At 39.4% G+C, this 18069-nt stretch overlaps 1 protein-coding gene across 1 annotated transcript in view; it reads left to right on the top strand.

Moving 5' to 3' along the window:
- The first annotated feature begins 5836 nt into the window (after positions 1–5836).
- The window catches only part of DPY19L2 (dpy-19 like 2), a 46003-nt gene continuing 33770 nt past the window's right edge, over positions 5837–18069 (top strand). Inside the window, exons 1-6 of the mRNA XM_059655850.1 lie at positions 5837–6330; positions 9039–9063; positions 10539–10626; positions 11431–11568; positions 15470–15590; positions 17150–17243. Coding sequence (XP_059511833.1) covers positions 5967–6330; positions 9039–9063; positions 10539–10626; positions 11431–11568; positions 15470–15590; positions 17150–17243 — 830 coding nt within the window. The 5' untranslated portion in view covers positions 5837–5966. The remainder of the gene's footprint in view (positions 6331–9038; positions 9064–10538; positions 10627–11430; positions 11569–15469; positions 15591–17149; positions 17244–18069) is intronic.

Below are 18069 nucleotides of genomic sequence, written 5' to 3'. Positions count from 1 at the left end.
ACAGTACCCAATTTCAAAACTTACCAAAAAGCTACAGTAATAAAGATGGTATGAGCTGAAACCGGTTTGGCTCAGTGGATAGAGCGTCGGCCTGCGGACTGAGGGATCCCGGGTTCGATTCCGGTCAGGGGCATGTGCCTGGGTTGCGGGCACATCCCCAGTGGGAGATGTGCAGGAGGCAGCTGATCGATCTTTCTCTCCCATCGATGTTTCTAACTATCTATCTCTTTCCCTTCCCTCTCTGTAAAAAATCAATAAAATATATTAAAAAAAAAAAAGATGGTATGCTCTTGGTGAAACAATAGAGAAGATCAACAAAATAGAATAGAGAGCCCAGAAAATACACCCACATGAATATAGTCAACCGATCTGTGAACAGATGGTTCACCAAAGAAGATAAACAGATCACAAATGAGCATGAAAAGATGCTCAACATCACATGTCATTTGGGAAATGCAAATGAAAACAACAATGAGATAGCACTACACAACTGTGAGAATGTGGAATTAGATAGTGGTGACAGTTGCACAACCTTGTGAATATATTAAAGTCAGTGAATCCTGCACTTAAAAGAATGCATGCTATCGTATGTGAATTATATCTCACTAGAGCTGTTACTTTAAAATGCAAAATAAAAAAGATAGCAAATCTTTTCTCTTCATTCTTTAGGGCCCAACTTGTCAACTTTGAGAACTTCCAGGGAAGTAAAATCTTGTGTATTTGTGAGTTAAGAGTGAGTGTTCTAGAATCTCCTCCCTGCCTCAATTTATTTTATCTGTGAAAAGAAGATAATATTGCCTACTTGAGAGCATTGTGTGGCCATAGGCTCTCAGTTTATATTAGTCTATTTTTACCCCCGCACCCCCCCCCCTTGTTTTTTCAAGGAGAATTATAGCTGGTTCTTTGGGAAGATAATATAAATAATTCTTCTCCATCCTGAGTTTTGATATGGTAATAATTGCTACCTTTTATAAAACATTTACTATATTTACACACTTTATGTACATTGGCTTAATCTTTGCAACAAATCTATGAGGTAGGAGCTATTATTACTCCCATTTAAAGTATGAGAAAACTGAGGCTTAGAGAGATTGTGACCTTCAGTAAATGGGAAAGCCAGATCCCCAAGTTCTTCCTTTACTCATAACACACTGCACTAACCCCTCACACAAATAGCTGTAAAATATAAGAATTAAAAAACAACAACACCATTTAGCTTGCCTTTTCTGAACCCAAGGTACACGGCCTTAACTAAGAAACATACATATTGTATAACTCAGCACCTTTTCTCCTAACTGACTATAAATCATCACTGGTAAGTGTCTCCAGAAGTGTTCGAACAGACTGCAGGCCAGAGGGAATTTTGAAGTCCTACCTTCCTCTTTTGTGGGTGGGTCATAGCCATGCGGAAGCAGGACTCTGCTGCCCACGGGACAGTCAGCTGGGCTTGATGTCCTTACTTAGGCACAGGGCCTAGTTGCCATGTAGCCTTCGAGAACGTGGACGTAATAGAAAAGGGGAACAATGGAGCCCACTGCCCTCAGAGACTGGACAGCGAGTGAAGTCAGGGAGGAGCCAGAGGAAGAGACCAGGTGTGCCGCGGGAGCCAGGTTGGGGCTGGGCTGAACAGGTCAGAGAGAGGAGATGGGGAGGCTGTGCTCATCGGGGCTGGTGGTGAGAGGTGCTGCAACTGGAGGACAGGATGGGGGACACACTGTGGGGTGAACTGCAGAGTCAGACCCTCGGGCTGGAATCAGAACACAGAGCTGGAGAGAAGGGGAGCCCTGGGAAGAAGAGAATTTGGTACAGGGCACTGTATGGCTCAACAGGTACGTCTTTCCAGCTACCCAAATATATGTCCACATTTAACGAGAATCAAATGAGGCTGTGTAGTCCAAAGTCTTCATTTCATAGTTGAGGACATCAGAGGTAGAGAAACAGCCCAAAACATACCGGGCCCAAATCCGGTAATATTTCTAGACCACTATGTCATAAAGTTAAATCTTAAGTCAATCTAAAATATCATGTAATATAAAACATAGCATCCAGATGCCTATGTATCTTTGCCGTGTTTGCTGTTTTGCACTTAATCTGCCCATATCTATTTTATAATTTATTCTTTAATATATTCTAAGACTTCTGCCTATTAGGATTGAATGTGGTCATTCTTGCATTAGTCACTTTGGTGGCAAGTAAAAATAATCTCAATATGTTGGAGTCGGTCCATGGAGCTGTCACCAGAGTGTTATATGTACATATGTATGTGGTTGTGTATATGTTGGTTGTCAATTAACGATGTATACTGAAGACCCTTCTGCTGAAGTCAGTGAGCATATACTATGCAATCGGGCCGTCTCCGCATGTAGGGGGTGAAGGAATTCTCCTTCATCCATTAACTCATGAAACATGCCTTTTAATGAAACATGCCTGTGTAAAGCTGTCCAAGGTCAAGGAGGTCTCGTTTCACCTGGCATGGGCCTGGGGAACCAATCGGAGGATGGATGGCTGAGAGAGCTCCAGTTGTAAAAGGAGAATAGGCCCCTTGTAGACACAGGAAGTAGACCGGAACCCCCAGAAATTCCCACTTATTACAGATGCCTTTTCTCCTTTGGACATCTGCATGACATTGGCAGTGGTATGCAAAGCAGCACACACAGATGTATGTACATTCAAGCTGTCTGCTTTGTGGTGATGTTGCATTTTCTCCTATAAGAAGGCCTGCCTCCACCCAGGACGTAAGCATGCCATACAAAGTAATTCAATGGCTATGAAGTTACTGTTTAAAAGTGAATCAATCAAGATATGTAAAGGTTTTAGTCTAAAACAGTTGTTTTATAATATACTAGAGGCCTGGTGCACGAATTCATGCACTAGTGGGGTCCCTCGGCCTGGCCTGCGGGATCAGGCCGAAACCGGCTCTCCAACATCCCCTGAGGGGTCCCGGATTGCGAGAGGGCACAGGCCAGGCTGAGGGACCCCACCAGTGCACGATAGGGGCTGGGGAGGGATGCGGGAGGTTGGCCAGCTGAGGAGGGACTGCAGGAGGGCTCCAGGGTGTGTCCTGCTCATCTCACTCTGTCCTGATCTGCCAGATCCCAGCAGCAAGCTAACCTACCGGTAAGAGCATCTGCCCCCCTGGCAGTCAGTGCACATCATAGCAAGTGGTTGAGTGGCCTTAGCATATCATTAGCACATTACGCTTTGATTGGTTGAAGGGATGACCGGATGACTGGACACTTAGCATATTAGGCTTTTATTACATAGGATACATGTGCGGAGACATTTTTTTCAGCAGATGTAACTGAAGAAAAATTTGAAAAAATTCTTTTAACATGTATATAGTACATGTTAAATTAGAAAATAGCCACCAAGATGCACATACCTATGGCCATCCTATTTTGGGGAGACAAAAATAGAGATACATAATGAAGCAAAAACGTTTCTTTCATCTTTGTGAAGTTATTGGAAGACTTGCAAAAATATAAGATGCAAAAATGTAAAATATAAATCCCATTTGATTTACCTTATTTTATTTTTTTAAAAAAATATTTTTATTGATTTTAGAGAGAGAGAGAAACATCAATGATGAGAAAGAATCATTGATTGGTTGCCTCCTGCATGCCCCACACTGGGAATCAAGCTTGCAACCAGGACATGTGCCCTGATCGAGAATCAAACCATGACCTCCTGGTTGACCTTCAACCACTGGGCCCCACTGGCTGTGCTGGTTTACCTTTTTAAAACTTCTTAATTGAAATAAATAAAATTAGAAAATCAAATTGCTCTGAGAGAATCTTGTGGTTCAATTGTAGCTGACATAATTATGAGATTCTAAGAATTTTGTTACCATCTTTGGGACTAATGATGGCAGACTAGAGATAAACACTTGGATGGCAATTCCAACTCCTTGCACTATAAAAGAGAAAAAAGTACTTGAACATAAAAGAAACTGAAACAGCACAAATACAAACCCATCTTTTGTGCAGAAAGTATCAAGTAAAGTGAAATTAGTATTTTAAATTATCAAATTTCAGGTGGGAAATTTTAAATTTTCAAAATGATGTTCTTTGAACGACCTCTATCTTTCCCATTCCATATAACCATGCTAGACAGAGACATAACTGAGCGATCCACTTAAATTTATATCTATGTATTTGTGTAAAGTAACATTTAAATTTGATTAAAATTATCTGAATCAATTAAAGCAAAGTCATTACTATATTAAATGCAAAACCAAACATTGGCCATGATGAATGTCTTAATTATTTTGAAAAATGAAATATGCAATGTAATTATTTTTATCAGAGTTATATTTGGAATTTTCCTAGATTTCATATTTAGTGAACTGATTTATTACAAGAACAGTGATATTTCTTTTTAAAAATAAAAGTTAAAACTACCTAAAATGTTAAATTTTGATTTACAAGTCGTTATTGCCACCTGCTGGTTATACAGTTTCATTGCATTTTTTGGCAAAAATTACACATCAGGTTCACTGAAAGACAAAAGGGAAAACGAAAACGGAGATGAGGCTTAGATATAGATGACTACATTCAAAATCTCTAAGTGAAAGAAATAAATGATTTGCTAAATCATGAGATCACTTCATTTCAAAGAGAATAAGATACGGTGAGAATATATTGTATTAAATCAAATAATAGTGTATTATTTTAATTGTCAGTTCACCACAGCATACTATTTTAAGTTATTGTCATTAATAACTATGTCGTTAAATATGGCTGAAACAACTGTCTGTTCCAAGTTAGTAGGTCAAAATAAGTGATTAATGGTAGAGTAGTCATGAAATGATGAAAGCCTATCATGATGCTAGTCAACTGAATAAAATTCAGTGCCCCCTTTTCTTCCCCTAACGAAATCCATTCTCCACTGAGTAAGAGGATGCCTAGTTATTTAGGCAACTGTTTGCCAGTTTTCTGAGTTAACTAGTGAACCTAGAACTTGTATTACTGTTTAATAATAAAACTAACATATAACTTAATGACAAAGAATCCAGGTAAGCAAAAAATTAAAACTAATACTCATCATTTTATTCTGAATATGATCAATCTAGAGCAAGATATAAAACTTTTTTTATTAAGCACGTACTAAGCGTTTTTATTATTAAGCACATACTAAGCTTTAAGTGCTTCAGCATTTTTCAGAGGAGGAAATAAATAGTAGAGTGGCTAATTTTCTATAGACGAGTCCTTTATGTAAAAGGACTGGACTGGAGCCTAGCATATGGTTAATTCTACGTGTTCACCATGTATCTGAATCACATACATATCTCCTGCTTCCCTTCCCTTTAACACTGAGTATTTTCCTATATCATTATTCGTTCAAAATGACTTCAGTCAACTTAGTAATGAATGCTGCACTGTCCGAGTGTTCTATCATTTATTTGATGTTGAGGTTATTTCTAATTTTTGACTTGATAGAAATGACAGCACAATAAACATTCTTATAAAAATGTTTTAATGATAAAAATGACCATATTTGTACTTTCACGGGCGGTAAGAAGATGCTTTATTCTCTTAGGACACCGAGGGAACCAAAGAATTGGAAACTCCAGGCAACGAGCAAAGAAGTTGATTAAAAGGGAAATCTAGTTAATAGAGGCTGTGCACTGGGGGCGTTGCCCCTGGGGGGTCTGCTAGTGGGGCGCTGCAGGTGGGGCGCTGCACGTGGGGCAGTGTACGTGGGAGGCTGTGCGCGTGGGAGGCTGCGCACGTGAGAGGCTGCGCGCGGGAGGCTGCGCGCGGGAGGCTGTGCGCGTGGGAGGCTGCGCGCGTGGGAGGCTGCGCGTGGGAGGCTGCGCGCGTGGGAGGCTGCGCGTGGGAGGCGCCCGAGGGGCGCGGGCCGCCTGGACCTCACGCCCCGCTCCAGGGGTCTCAACGGCGGCGGGCCGAGTCGTTGAGGCCGTGCGCGCCGGGAGACGCAGCCCGTGGAACAGGGACTATGAGAAAATGCCGAGGCAGAGGAGGAAGAAACCCGAAGCGGCGGCCTCGAAGGCGCGGCCGGCCTCTCCCCGCTCCACGCGGCCCAGGCGGCGGGGCCGGGCCGCCGGGGCCGGGGAGCCGGAGGCGGAGGCGGAGCAGCCGGCGCCGCGCCGGTCCGTAAGCGGCGGCTCCCTGCCCGGCAGCGCCCGGCCGCACTCCCCGCGGAGGAGCCGCAAGCCGAGGGCGCAGAACGGGGTGCGGGTGGAGGTGCTCTCCCAGAGCTTCCTGGGCCGGCGCTTCCAGGGGCTCGGCTGCCTCCTGGAGCAGCTGCGCGACAAGGTGCACCTGCTGCGGCGGCGCCAGCTCTCCGTGCGGGCCACCGTGGGCCTAGGTGAGCGCCCGCCGGGAGCCTCGGGGTGGGGAGGTTTGGGGTGCGTCTGGGGCATCGGTTTAACAGGCCAGGTCCAGGCTCCCGGAAACCGCGGACAAGAGCCCCGCCCCCTTGTTTTCAAGCACTTCTCGGGGTTTTCGGGCACAGTGAACACCCACCGGGTATTTTAATCAGGGCACCCACTTAGTGGTTGTAAAAAACGAGGGGTTCGCCCTTGAGGGTGGAGGAGGGAGAGGGGCCGCTGGGCAGGCGACAGGGAGTAGAAAAGTGAGGTGCGGAGAAACGTGGTGGTGACCCCGCTGTGGGCAGGAGGGGCCTGTGGGGTGCCGGTGCCACAGGGTCTCGGTCGCGTCGATGGCTGGGTCCCCGGGTCCCGACCTCCTGCGGTCAGGGGACTGGCATCCGCCTTGTCATGTTCTCAGGCGCGGGCCGTGGGCTAACGGGAGGGAGGGAGGGACACGAGGAATGTTGCGCGGACTTTTGGAAAGCTGGACGGATTTCATCGGACATTTTATTTCCCCCTTTTCCTTAAATGTAACTTCTAAGAGTTTCGCCAGTACATGTAGTTGTCTGGAGAATGAGAAGGAGGATACAAATGTAGTTGCGTAGGGCAGTCTCTTTGTATTTTATTTATGGATTGTTTTTTCATTGATTTTGTGTTTGTTTTTGAGAGAGGGGGAAACCTTGGCTGCCTCTGCCCGCCCCCCTCCAGGGGTTTGAGCTGAAACCTTCTGGTGCCCAGGGCACGGGTCTGTGTATTTTAAAGCCAATGGAGCCTTATCAGGGGGGCAGCTGTTCCGAGTGGGGGGAGAAGGTGCAGGTTCCATTTCAAAGCGGTCCAGAGTTGATTCTGTTTCAATAAAAAGTGTTAACATATGTAGTGAATACCTACCTACCTTTTCTGTAAAGAGCCAAGTAGTAAATATTTTAAGCGTCTCAGGCCACATACAGTCTCCATTGTCTATTCTTCTTCCTTATTTTTACAACCTTTAAAAATGTAACAACTGGCCGGTGTGTCTCAGTCCTTGAGCTATGACCTAGGAACCCGGAGGTCACAGTATGATTCTCAGGGCACATGCCCGGGTTACAGGCTGCATCCCCAGTAGGGGGCGTGCAAGAGGCAGCCGATCCATGATTCTCTCTCATCATTAATGTTTCTCTCTCTCTATCCCTCTCCCTTTGTCTCTAAAAATCAATGAAAATATTTTAGAAAGTATTATTTTGTAAGTGACCATGCTTAGCTAGAGGACAGGAACAGTAGTTTGCTGGTCATGGTGTAAAACAAGCAAATCTTCCGAGATGTATAGAGCAGTTGTGAGGAAGAGCCCAGGATGGCTAGGAATATGGAAGAAGACTGAGAAGTGTGATTGGGAGTCTTGAACATTGCGGTGTTTATTATTACTTTTATTATTATTGTGTTATTGATTTGCACTTATTTTGTTAGCCAAGTTGAGTAATTTTTTGAATCTTTAAGAGGTTATTGGTGGTGGTCTGCGAAATGTATTGCCAAGTATATTTTGGGACCACCGTAAGACATACCCTTATAAAGTCTTGGAGGGGAGACAGGACATCAGGAAGAGCTAAGTAAATTCACTCCTCTGTGACAGTAACAAAAAATACTTGGAATATTATGAGAATCAACTTTTTCAGATCTTTGGAAATTAACCAAAGGTTTACAACACTCTAGAACAGAGGTTCTCAACCTGTGGGTCGCGACCCCTTTGGCGGTCAAATGACCCTTTCACAGGGGTCGCCTAAGACCATCGGAAAACACATATATAGTTACATATTGTTTTTGTGATTAACCACTATGCTTTAATTATGTTTAATTTGTAACAATGAAATTGGGGGTCACCACCACATGAGGACCTGTATTAAAGGGTCGCGGCATTAGGAAGGTTGAGAACCACTGCTCTAGAACGTGTTTGTTCAAGAAAACCTGCTGAAACCTGTAAGAATGGGGATTTGTGGTGGTTTAAGTTGGCCTCCAGCCATCCCTTCTCCCCAGCTCCATGGTCCCTTAAAAACAAACAGAGTGCCAGCCACCGGAGGGGTCACACAGTGTGTGGAGCTCCTCAACAAGTCCGCCCTCTGGGGTCACCGTGGTGTCATGGTCTGACCTGCCTGGCAACTCCCCGATAAGCCTCCTTCCCACAGCGCTGACCTGGGGACTCCAGGTGAGCCTCCCAGGCTGGGTCTGGGGAAGGGGCTCTCGGGGGGGGGGGGGGCTGCTGAGGAAGCATTTCCTGCCTTTGCCATCTTCTGCTGAGCACCAGGGGAAGTGGGCTGGAGTGGCTCCTGTGGCCCGATCACTTCTGGAAGGATGGGGCTGGCCATGTTGTGTATATGTGAGCCTTTTGTTAAAAGTTGATTTAAAGAAATAGAGAATAACAGTGATAATAAGAGGATACTGAAAAAAATCATCAGGAATTTCATCACTCTTTTGCAAATTTTGTGAAGGAGACATGATCTCCCAAGTCTCCCCCCTTTGGCTCCTCAACTCCCCCTGCAGAGGTAAGTGCTGCTCACAATTTGTTTTATGAGCTTCTGGATTTTTTCCTAACTTACGTAGACAGACTTAGCCACCTCGCTTGTGTGTTCTCGCTAGACATGCAGGGAATGCATTTGAAATAGTTGGTTTAAGGGTATATTATAATTATCATATGAAAGCAACTTTTAATGACTTTTTTTTCTTTTTCTTTTTCCAGGTATCTTTGTGGGAGTTATGCATTGGTAAGATTAGGTTCAGTTTGAAATAAATAAAAGCATTTTAATTAAAAATTGCCATCACTGTTCATACACAATAAGCCATAACTGTTTGGTATGTGTATAGAACATCATCTGTGTATCTATCAGTTGATACATACAGATTACTTTTCTTTACACTTTGTTTATTTTTAAATCCTTACACAAGGATATTTTCCCATTGATCTTTTAGAGAGAGTGGAAGAGAGAGAGACATCGATGTGTTTGGTTGCCTCATGCACGAGGGCTCGGGCCAGGGAGGAGCCTGCAACCAAGATATGTACCCTTGATCTGAATGGAACCTGGCAGACCAACGCTCTACCCACTGAGCAAGACTGGCTAGGGCCAGATTGCCTTTTTAAAAATGGCATATGTGAAGCAGCATTTACAAAATGGGCATGTTAGGGGAATAGTAACTTATGCCTTACAATACTTGTGCTTTACCAAAGGATTCACTCCTGTATTTCTTAAATATCTAGATTTTCTAATGTACTCTGCATGTTTATTTCATCTACAAAACTCCCTTACTTTACAGTAACGGAGTGTGCTAGCTGACATAAGCTTAGATGTTAACTTGTAGTAACACCTGTCACTTGGAAATCGGGTAGAAATGAAGATCAAGACTCTCAGTGGTAACACAGAGTTAAATGAGACATCAGTGCACATGTACCTTACTTTGCACAAGTGATGTTTTTGGTAAAAATTATAGTAGTTTTCCTCTTACATATTTCCATTTTTATCTGAGCTCCGGGATTTCTCTTCTTGGGGCAGTGCTGTTCTGGCCGTTTGGTCTGCAGGGAGGCTCTGATGTTAGAACTAGGGCTGTGATGGTAAGAAATATCCCTGGCCATTATTGGTAGCCTGGCACACGCCCCACATGTCGATGAAGGTGAGTGGAGACAGGATTGGTATGTGGAATTTTGCTTTGTTTTCTGTTCATTGGAAAGAGTCTGCTATGTAAGTGAAGGAAAGCAAAATTGCTCCGTTTATTTTCTGTACCCCTTTTGCTCAGCACACATGCCCCATCTCCTCTGCCTGCAGCTGTTGCCTTCAGCTGCTCGGATAAAACATCTTGATGTTCTGAGTTCTTTGACACTTGAAAGCTGATTCCTTCCGTATATGGAATTATCCTTATTTATAATAGCTTTCATGTAAAGTAGTTTTATTTAAAATGACATTCCACAGCTTTTCAACACTTACAGAGGCATTTCCACAAGCTGGTACATTAGAGGCACTTGTGAAATTAACAAACCCAAACGTAACCTCCTTTCTGGTTGAGGGCCTGGAGTTGAGTTTCAGTGGGTGCTGTACTTAGACTGAATGCCTGAAGACAGACAGGCCAGGAAACAAACTATAAAGTTAAGTCAATGTTTACTGTAAAGATTTATCTATAACTTAGTTATTTTAGGACGTGTCTGAAACATGTTTTTATTATAATATGGTGCTTTTTTTCTTCTTTCTAGGATACATTTATCAATACTTTTTGAAAATGATCGTCATTTTTCTCACCTCTCATCTTTGGAACGGGAAATGACTTTTCGCACCGAAATGGTTAGGTTCTTTTTTTCTAATGAATTAATTTGTAGCTTAATTTATGGACATAATTAGCAGACAGTTATGAGGAACTGAAATGCGTTTTTGGTGAACTGCATTGTTCCTCAAGCTATGACTTAGGGTTATCACTCAGGTAGAAAGTGCTTCAGGATTCTTTTGCTTACCTCATTTTCTCTCCTCCTTTCCTGACATGGACCTCTCTTTAAGATAATGAAGGCCAATTATAATAGTTGAGGAAGAGGAGAACAAGGACAACACTTAAGAAGTGATATAAGGCATCAAATGTGATCAGAAAATGCTTACTGTCGGGTTAGAATTGGGAGAACCCATATTTTACTAGTACCTAACTTTTTCTCCCCTCCCCCCCTTTTTTTTTAGCTCTTGACTTCAAGATAATCACTTTTAAGAGGGAACTTTAAAACCTCTAATATTTTTTGGTTGTTTTGATATATAATCTGTAAAATGTAATACATGGCTTATTACAGTCTTCTGCTATTATCATTTTATTAGCTCTAATGAGGTATAGAAGCCTTACCTTTACATCTCTTTACCCTAACCCCTTTATAACATAATCATCTTAAATATTTTCTCTACATCCATTGAAACCTACAGAACTTATGAAGGAATAGCACATTGATAACCTAAAAAGTATGCCTTTTGAGCCTAAGAAGGCAGTAGTAGCAAGGAGGAACTGGGAGGCCTTCTTATTAACCTTTTCCTACAGAAAAACTGTTCTGAAAGGACTTATAAAAATAAATATGTTCAAACTTTACTTATATTGACAATTTGTGCCTTTTTAAGGGACTTTATTATTCCTACTTCAAGACCATTATTCAAGCACCTTCGTTTCTGGAAGGACTGTGGACAATTATGAATGACAGGCTCACTGAGTATCCCCTTGTAATCAACACAGTGAAACGCTTCCATCTTTATCCAGAGGTGAGTGCAATTTGAGTGATTCTTTTTTATTCGTTAAAAATAGTAAGTGAACACGATGTTTTATAAAGGAGGGGACCTTTCAAGTTTATTGATTGTGTGTGTCCTTATAGTTGAATAGAGTATCAAACCCTCTCTTGGATTTGTTTTAATCTGTACTTCCCTTATTTTTTGTGGAGTTAAGAATATTTTCATGTTTAATAGACATTTGAACTTCTGTCAATTACCTGTGTAAATATTTGTCACCTATTTGATGGCTGTTTTCTTATTTGTGGGCATAATTTATATATTTTATAGCGGAATCCTTAGTAATACATGCTGACATATCTTCCCTCTTTCTGGCTGCTTTCTCTTCACTTAATTAGCTCTGTTGAGGTGTAACTTACATGCGATAGAACACACCATGTTGAGTACACAGTTCTTTTAGTTATACATTTGACAGATGTATAAAACTGTATAACCAAACCACCATTGAGTTATAAAACATTGAAAATAATACCAAAAAGTTCCCATGTGCGTCTTTGTGGTAACTGTCCTTTTCCATTGAATTGCCCTGGCATATATGTTAAGAATTGAGTGACATTATTACGTATGGATCTGTTTCTGGATTCCCTACTATTCTGTTGTCCTATAGGTCCATATTTATGCCAATACCACACTGCTTTGATGGTTGTAACTTTATGGTAAATCTTAAAACAAGGTAGTTCTCTAACTTTGTTTTTCCGTGTCAAAATTGTGTTTCTATGTAAATGTTAGAGTCAGTTGATCAGTTTCTCCAAATATCTTATTGAGATTTTTATTGGGATTGCATTGGATTTATACATATATTGGAAAGAGTCAACATCTTAATATTAAACCCTCCAATCTATGATGATGGTATAGAATAGATCTCCAATCATTTTTGTCTCAGCGGTATTTTGTATTTTTCAGCCATACAGTCTTCTATAAATACTATTTTCACTGTTGTTAATGGTAATACTTTTATTTTTCCATCTTCTGTTGCTTTTGTATAGAATTTACAGTTGATTTTGAATATCATCTAGCATCTGTCAATCTCTATTTTTTGATTGGTGTATTTTACCACTTTTAATGTAATTAATATGTTTGGGCTTAAATCTATAATTTTTTGTTTTTTCTTTGTTCTGGATTTTCATTTTCCTGTTTTCTTTTTCTGTCTTCCTGTGAGTTATTAGTACATTTTTTAGTATTCTATTTTAATTTAACTATAGTGTTTTAATATTCTTTATATAGATTTCTAGTGGTTATAGCTATTACATTTTATATGTGACTTATTCAGTCTTCTGCTATTATCATGTTACTAGCTCTAATTAAACCTTACCTTTCTTTATATCTCTTTACACCTACCCCTTTATAACATAATCATCTTAAATATTTTCTCTACATTCATTTAAAACTACATCAGATGTTTGCTTTTTAGCCATCATACTTATTTTTTAGAACTCAAAAGGAGAAGAAAAGTATTTTATCTATTTTAAAAAATTGTTTCTTCCTGATAATTTCATTTCTGTTCATAGAATTTTCTTTAGTCATTTCTTTAGGATAGATCTATGACAACATATTTTCTTAGCTTTCCTTAATTTTTTATGTCGAGCTACCTTTAATTCTTGAAGGCTATTTTTGCTGGATATAGGATTCTGTATTGACAGCTTTTCTTTCAGCATTGGACAAATGTGCCACTTTATTCTTGCCCTCCATGGTTTCTGGTGAGAAATCTACTTGTTGAATTGTTTTTCTTTTTTAAGGAAAGATTTTTTTCTCTTCCTTGTTGCTTTCACTATTTTATCTTTTTTAGTTTTCACAAGTGTCCAAAAGTATGATGTTTAAAAGTTTTAAAAAGTGTGATACCTTTGGTGTGGATTTCTTTGGTTTTATCCTATTTTTGGTTTGCTCAGGTTTAGTTTCCTCTTTCTCCTCTCCTCTTAAGACTCCGTTGACACAAGCATTAGCTCTTTTGTTGTAGCCCCACAGGTCCCTAGGGGTTTGTTATGATTTTTTTCAGTCTCTTAGTTGCTCAAATGGAGTAATTTCTAGTGTTCTATTTGCCAATTCAGTGATTATTTCCCTCAGTTTCCTTCATTCTATTGTTAAGCCCATCCATTGAATTTTTATTTTGGTTATTGTATTTTTCATTTATTTTTTTCCTTATATATTCTGTGTTTTGTTTGTTTTTTGCTAAGACTTCATTTTTTCCTAAGACTTTCTGTGTTTCCATTTGTTTTAAACATGTTCAGAATTGCTCATTGGAGCAATAACTCTAATATTTTTGTCATCTCATTGTTGGAATCTTGATTTTTTTCCCATTAAGTTTGAGATTTTAATGTGATGAGTGATTTTAAATTGAAACCTGGGCATCTGAACATTTTAGAGCTGCATTTCAGAGGCTGAAGGATTGCTTCAGGCCATGGAAACCATAACTTGTAAAGTGAAAAGTTGAGTTCAGTTTTGATTTCAAAGCCAAGGCGTTCTACTGTATCAAGCTACATCCCTGAAAGGAGTATAATTCTAGGAGTATAATTCTAGGAGTATAATTCTTAGCACATTCATTCACTGTGGTAATGTTTTGTACCTGTATGATAAATGCACAAAAACAAAAATTATACATTTTAACAGAATGTCAGTTTTATAAAATTCAGTTATGAAATAGTAAATCTATGCTTTTTGGACATGGAAAGATGTTTACAAAGTTTTTTAGTAGGAATAATAATATATGATTTTCAGCCCAAGCCGGTTTTACTCAGTGGATAGAGCATTGGCCTGTGGACTGAAGGGTCCTGGGTTCAATTCCGGGCATGGGCACATGCCCAGGTTGTGGGCTCTGTCCCCAGTAGGGGGTGTGCAGGAGGCTGCCAGTCGATGATTCTCTCTCATCATTGATGTTTCTATCTTTCTCTCCCTTCCTCTCTGAAATATATATAATATTCATTAGTAAGAGTAATATAATATTGAAAAACTCTATGTGTTTTTATATGCCTGCGGAGAGACTAGAGCAGTGGTTCTCAACCTTCTGGCCCTTTAAATACAGTTCCTCATATTGTGACCCAACCATAAAATTATTTTCGTTGCTACTTCATAACTGTAATGTTGCTACTGATATGAATCGTAATGTAAATATCTGATATGCAGGATGGTCTTAGGCGACCCCTGTTAAAGGGTCATTAGACCGCCAAAGGAGCCGCGACCCACAGGTTGAGAACCGCTGGACTAGAGGGCTGATCACTAACCTTTTAAAGTACTTGGCTCTAGGCAATTTTTACTTTTACTTTGAACTCTTTTCTTTTTTCTTTTTAAAAATCATCTTGCATTATTTCCCCCAACTAGATAAAATAATTTTTTAAATCTACCAGGATGACCATTTTGTTTGCAATATTTTGTTATATTCATTTGTCTTTATTACACTTTTTAAAGTGGATTTCAGATTGAGAAGAATTGGTTAAATCTGCTTGGTTAGAGTTTTAATGGGCACAGGAGCTATTATTCCATATGCAGTTGGTTAAATATTTTTTAGACTATGAATTGAATAAATTCAAGGGCCTCAGTAACATGTTATGAAATAGCAAAATACAAAGATTTATATGACTATTAATCAACATGTTTTAATATAGAATGTTATACTTGATTTTACAGCTACTATTATGTTAGAGTTGATTATAAGAGTATATTACAGGCATGTTGATTACATAAAAAATTTTTACAGATGTTCATTATAATATACAACTGTAGTTTATAATGCGTGTATATAATAAAATTACTGTTTCCCAAGTGAAATGATTAAAATAAATTTGTCAAAGTTTATAATGTCAAAGGCAACCATCATCAAGTGATATTTTGAAAAATTATGAAGATAATGTATTTTCCTTCACTCCTTTGTTTTTATCTGTTGTAGGTGATTCTGGCCTTCTGGTATCGCACATTTGTGGGAATAACGAATGTATTTGGGATAGAAACTAAGACCTGCTGGAATGTCACAAGAGTCCAACCTCTAAGTGAAGTTCAAAGCTGTGAAGGCATGTTTATTTTTCCTAAAATGCTGCTATGTTGTCACTAATGTTTGCATAAACATCTTATACTATTAGGACTTATTTTAAGAATTATTGTAAACTAGTGATTGATTTTCTTAAAAGACTATAACTGATTCCTCTTTAAGGTAATTTTCTGAGAAGGCTATGTACTTACTAATATGAGTATTTAGAATTAGAATATTAATATACCTCAGTGCAAGGCAGTCCTGACATTAAGTCATTCCTTCCATTTCAGAATAAGATACAAAAAAGTTTTAGGGTAGCTTGAATACCTAAATGTGGGGATGTAGGTTAAACAGTGACATATATACCTATGATAGTTAATATGAAAATTTAGTTATGGAAACATAAAATCAGATATACAATAGCAGATTGATTTAGAAATATTTTCCATTCTTCATATGCACCTTCTACGTTGGTATCTTAGTCAAAGAACCGCTTTTGGAACAGGTCACCGTTTTCCGGGATCTGTAATGGTTGCTGCTATTTAAGACGTGTGCGGTTTCTCACTTTATAGTCTACTGTGATGCTGTCCTTTGAACTGATATTCGAAGTCACGTGTATCTACTTGCATAGCATTTACATAGCTGTTTTTCTCTTCATTTCTGCATATTCTCCACAACATGACTGCTTAGTATATTTTATAAATATGTTTTAATAGATTTGTTTGCAATAACATTTCAACTCTCAGAATATTTTTGTTGATTTCAGAGGGAGAGAGAAATAGAAACATCAGTGATGGGAGAGAATCATTGATCGGCTGCCTCCTGCCCACCCCACATCAGGGATAGAGCCTGCAACCTGGCCATGTGCTCTGACGACGAATCATACCATGACCTCCTGGTTCAAAGGTTGCCGCTCAACCACTGAGCCATGCTGGCTGGGCAATTTAAATTTTCTATGTTCTGTTTTCTCAATCATTAAAAATTATTTCCATAACAACTTACCTCATAGATTTGTTCTGAGGATTATGACATGAAGATTGTAAAGCACCTAGTCCATTGTGTGTTAATGTATTTTATACATGTCTATCTATCTAGTCTTGTGCATGGGATTCATTATATGTTAATGTTTAAGGTTCTGGCTACATACATAATGATGGATCAAATAACTAGGTTATCTCATATAGTCTAAAGCTGTTCTTTGAGGTCAGGGCCCATATCTTACTCATCCTAGAACCAAGCAAAAGATAGTAACGCAATGGATTTTCTCTTGTAATTCATCAAGTGACTCTACAGACAGTTCCAGATACTGAACAGTAGCAGTATTTATTTCCTAAATAGAATGAAGCACCAACTAATTACTACAGTCTTATAATAATAATTAATTGGGGGAAAGTATAAATGTAGCCACAATAAAGTATAAAATCTGAATGTAACTGATCTCATGTAAGGGGGAAGCACTAATGAACTATTAAATAGAGAAGCAATCTGTAAAGCAAATGCTTTGATGAGTTCTTGATTACAAAGCACCGCAGTCATTATGTCCAGGTACTTGATAGTCATGTATTTATTAAATACTAAATAATCTGTGTCTTTTTAAAGGAGTGGGAGACCCTGCTTGCTTTTATGTTGGTGTGATTTTTATTTTAAATGGAGTAATGATGTCGATGTTCTTCATATATGGTGCGTGTCTGAGGTAAGACTGCTGTATTGTGAGAGCTTGTAGTGGGCTCATAAGGCCTGGCTGACATTTGTTGATTATAGGAAAAAGATAATTAATGAGATCAATATATTATTAGGAATATTTGTAGATTTTTTTCAGCTTATTAATATAGTGGAATACTGTACAACAGTGAGAAAGAATGAGAGCTGTGGCTACACACACCAACATGGACAAATATTATAATATTGAATGAATGAAGGCAGGCACAAAATGAAATCCTGCATACTTCCATTTGTGTGAAACTTAAAAGCAGATGAAAGTAAATAATAGTGTAATATGTACATAGAAGTGGCTATATTGATCATCGCAGAAGTCAGGATAGTGGCTGTCTCAAGGGATGACGAGTGGGGACTCGGATGCAATCGGTTCTCTGTCTTAATGACAGGTGGTAGCAGGGATGTTCACTGTATAATTACCCCATAAATTTCATGTACTTTCCTATATGTATGCCATATAGGAAAAATAGACTTAAGCACATCACAGTTTTGAGAGGGGGAAAGGATTACTTAAGATTATGGTGTCAGGTTTAAAGATATTTTATTTTAGAAAGTAGTTTGTATGTCTTGTGCTTCATTAAACAAAGAAAATGTTACACAAGACTAAGACTTTTTAAAATTTATATTTTTTATTGCTGAGCAATCGAAGAGTTATCATCTTCTCTAAATTAGTTACATAGTTCTGGAATGTCAAAGGAAGCTTCTGTCTTTAGGAAGGTCATGTAGATACAGCAGATGTTGACTATAGACGTTCACTAATACTGGAGATATTGAATGGCATATGAGAAACACGAGAAGTAGGA

The sequence above is a fragment of the Myotis daubentonii genome, chromosome 10 (genome assembly GCF_963259705.1).
Source record: "Myotis daubentonii chromosome 10, mMyoDau2.1, whole genome shotgun sequence".
In the NCBI taxonomy this organism is placed as follows: domain Eukaryota; kingdom Metazoa; phylum Chordata; class Mammalia; order Chiroptera; family Vespertilionidae; genus Myotis; species Myotis daubentonii.
This window is presented reverse-complemented; position numbering and strand designations above follow the sequence as displayed.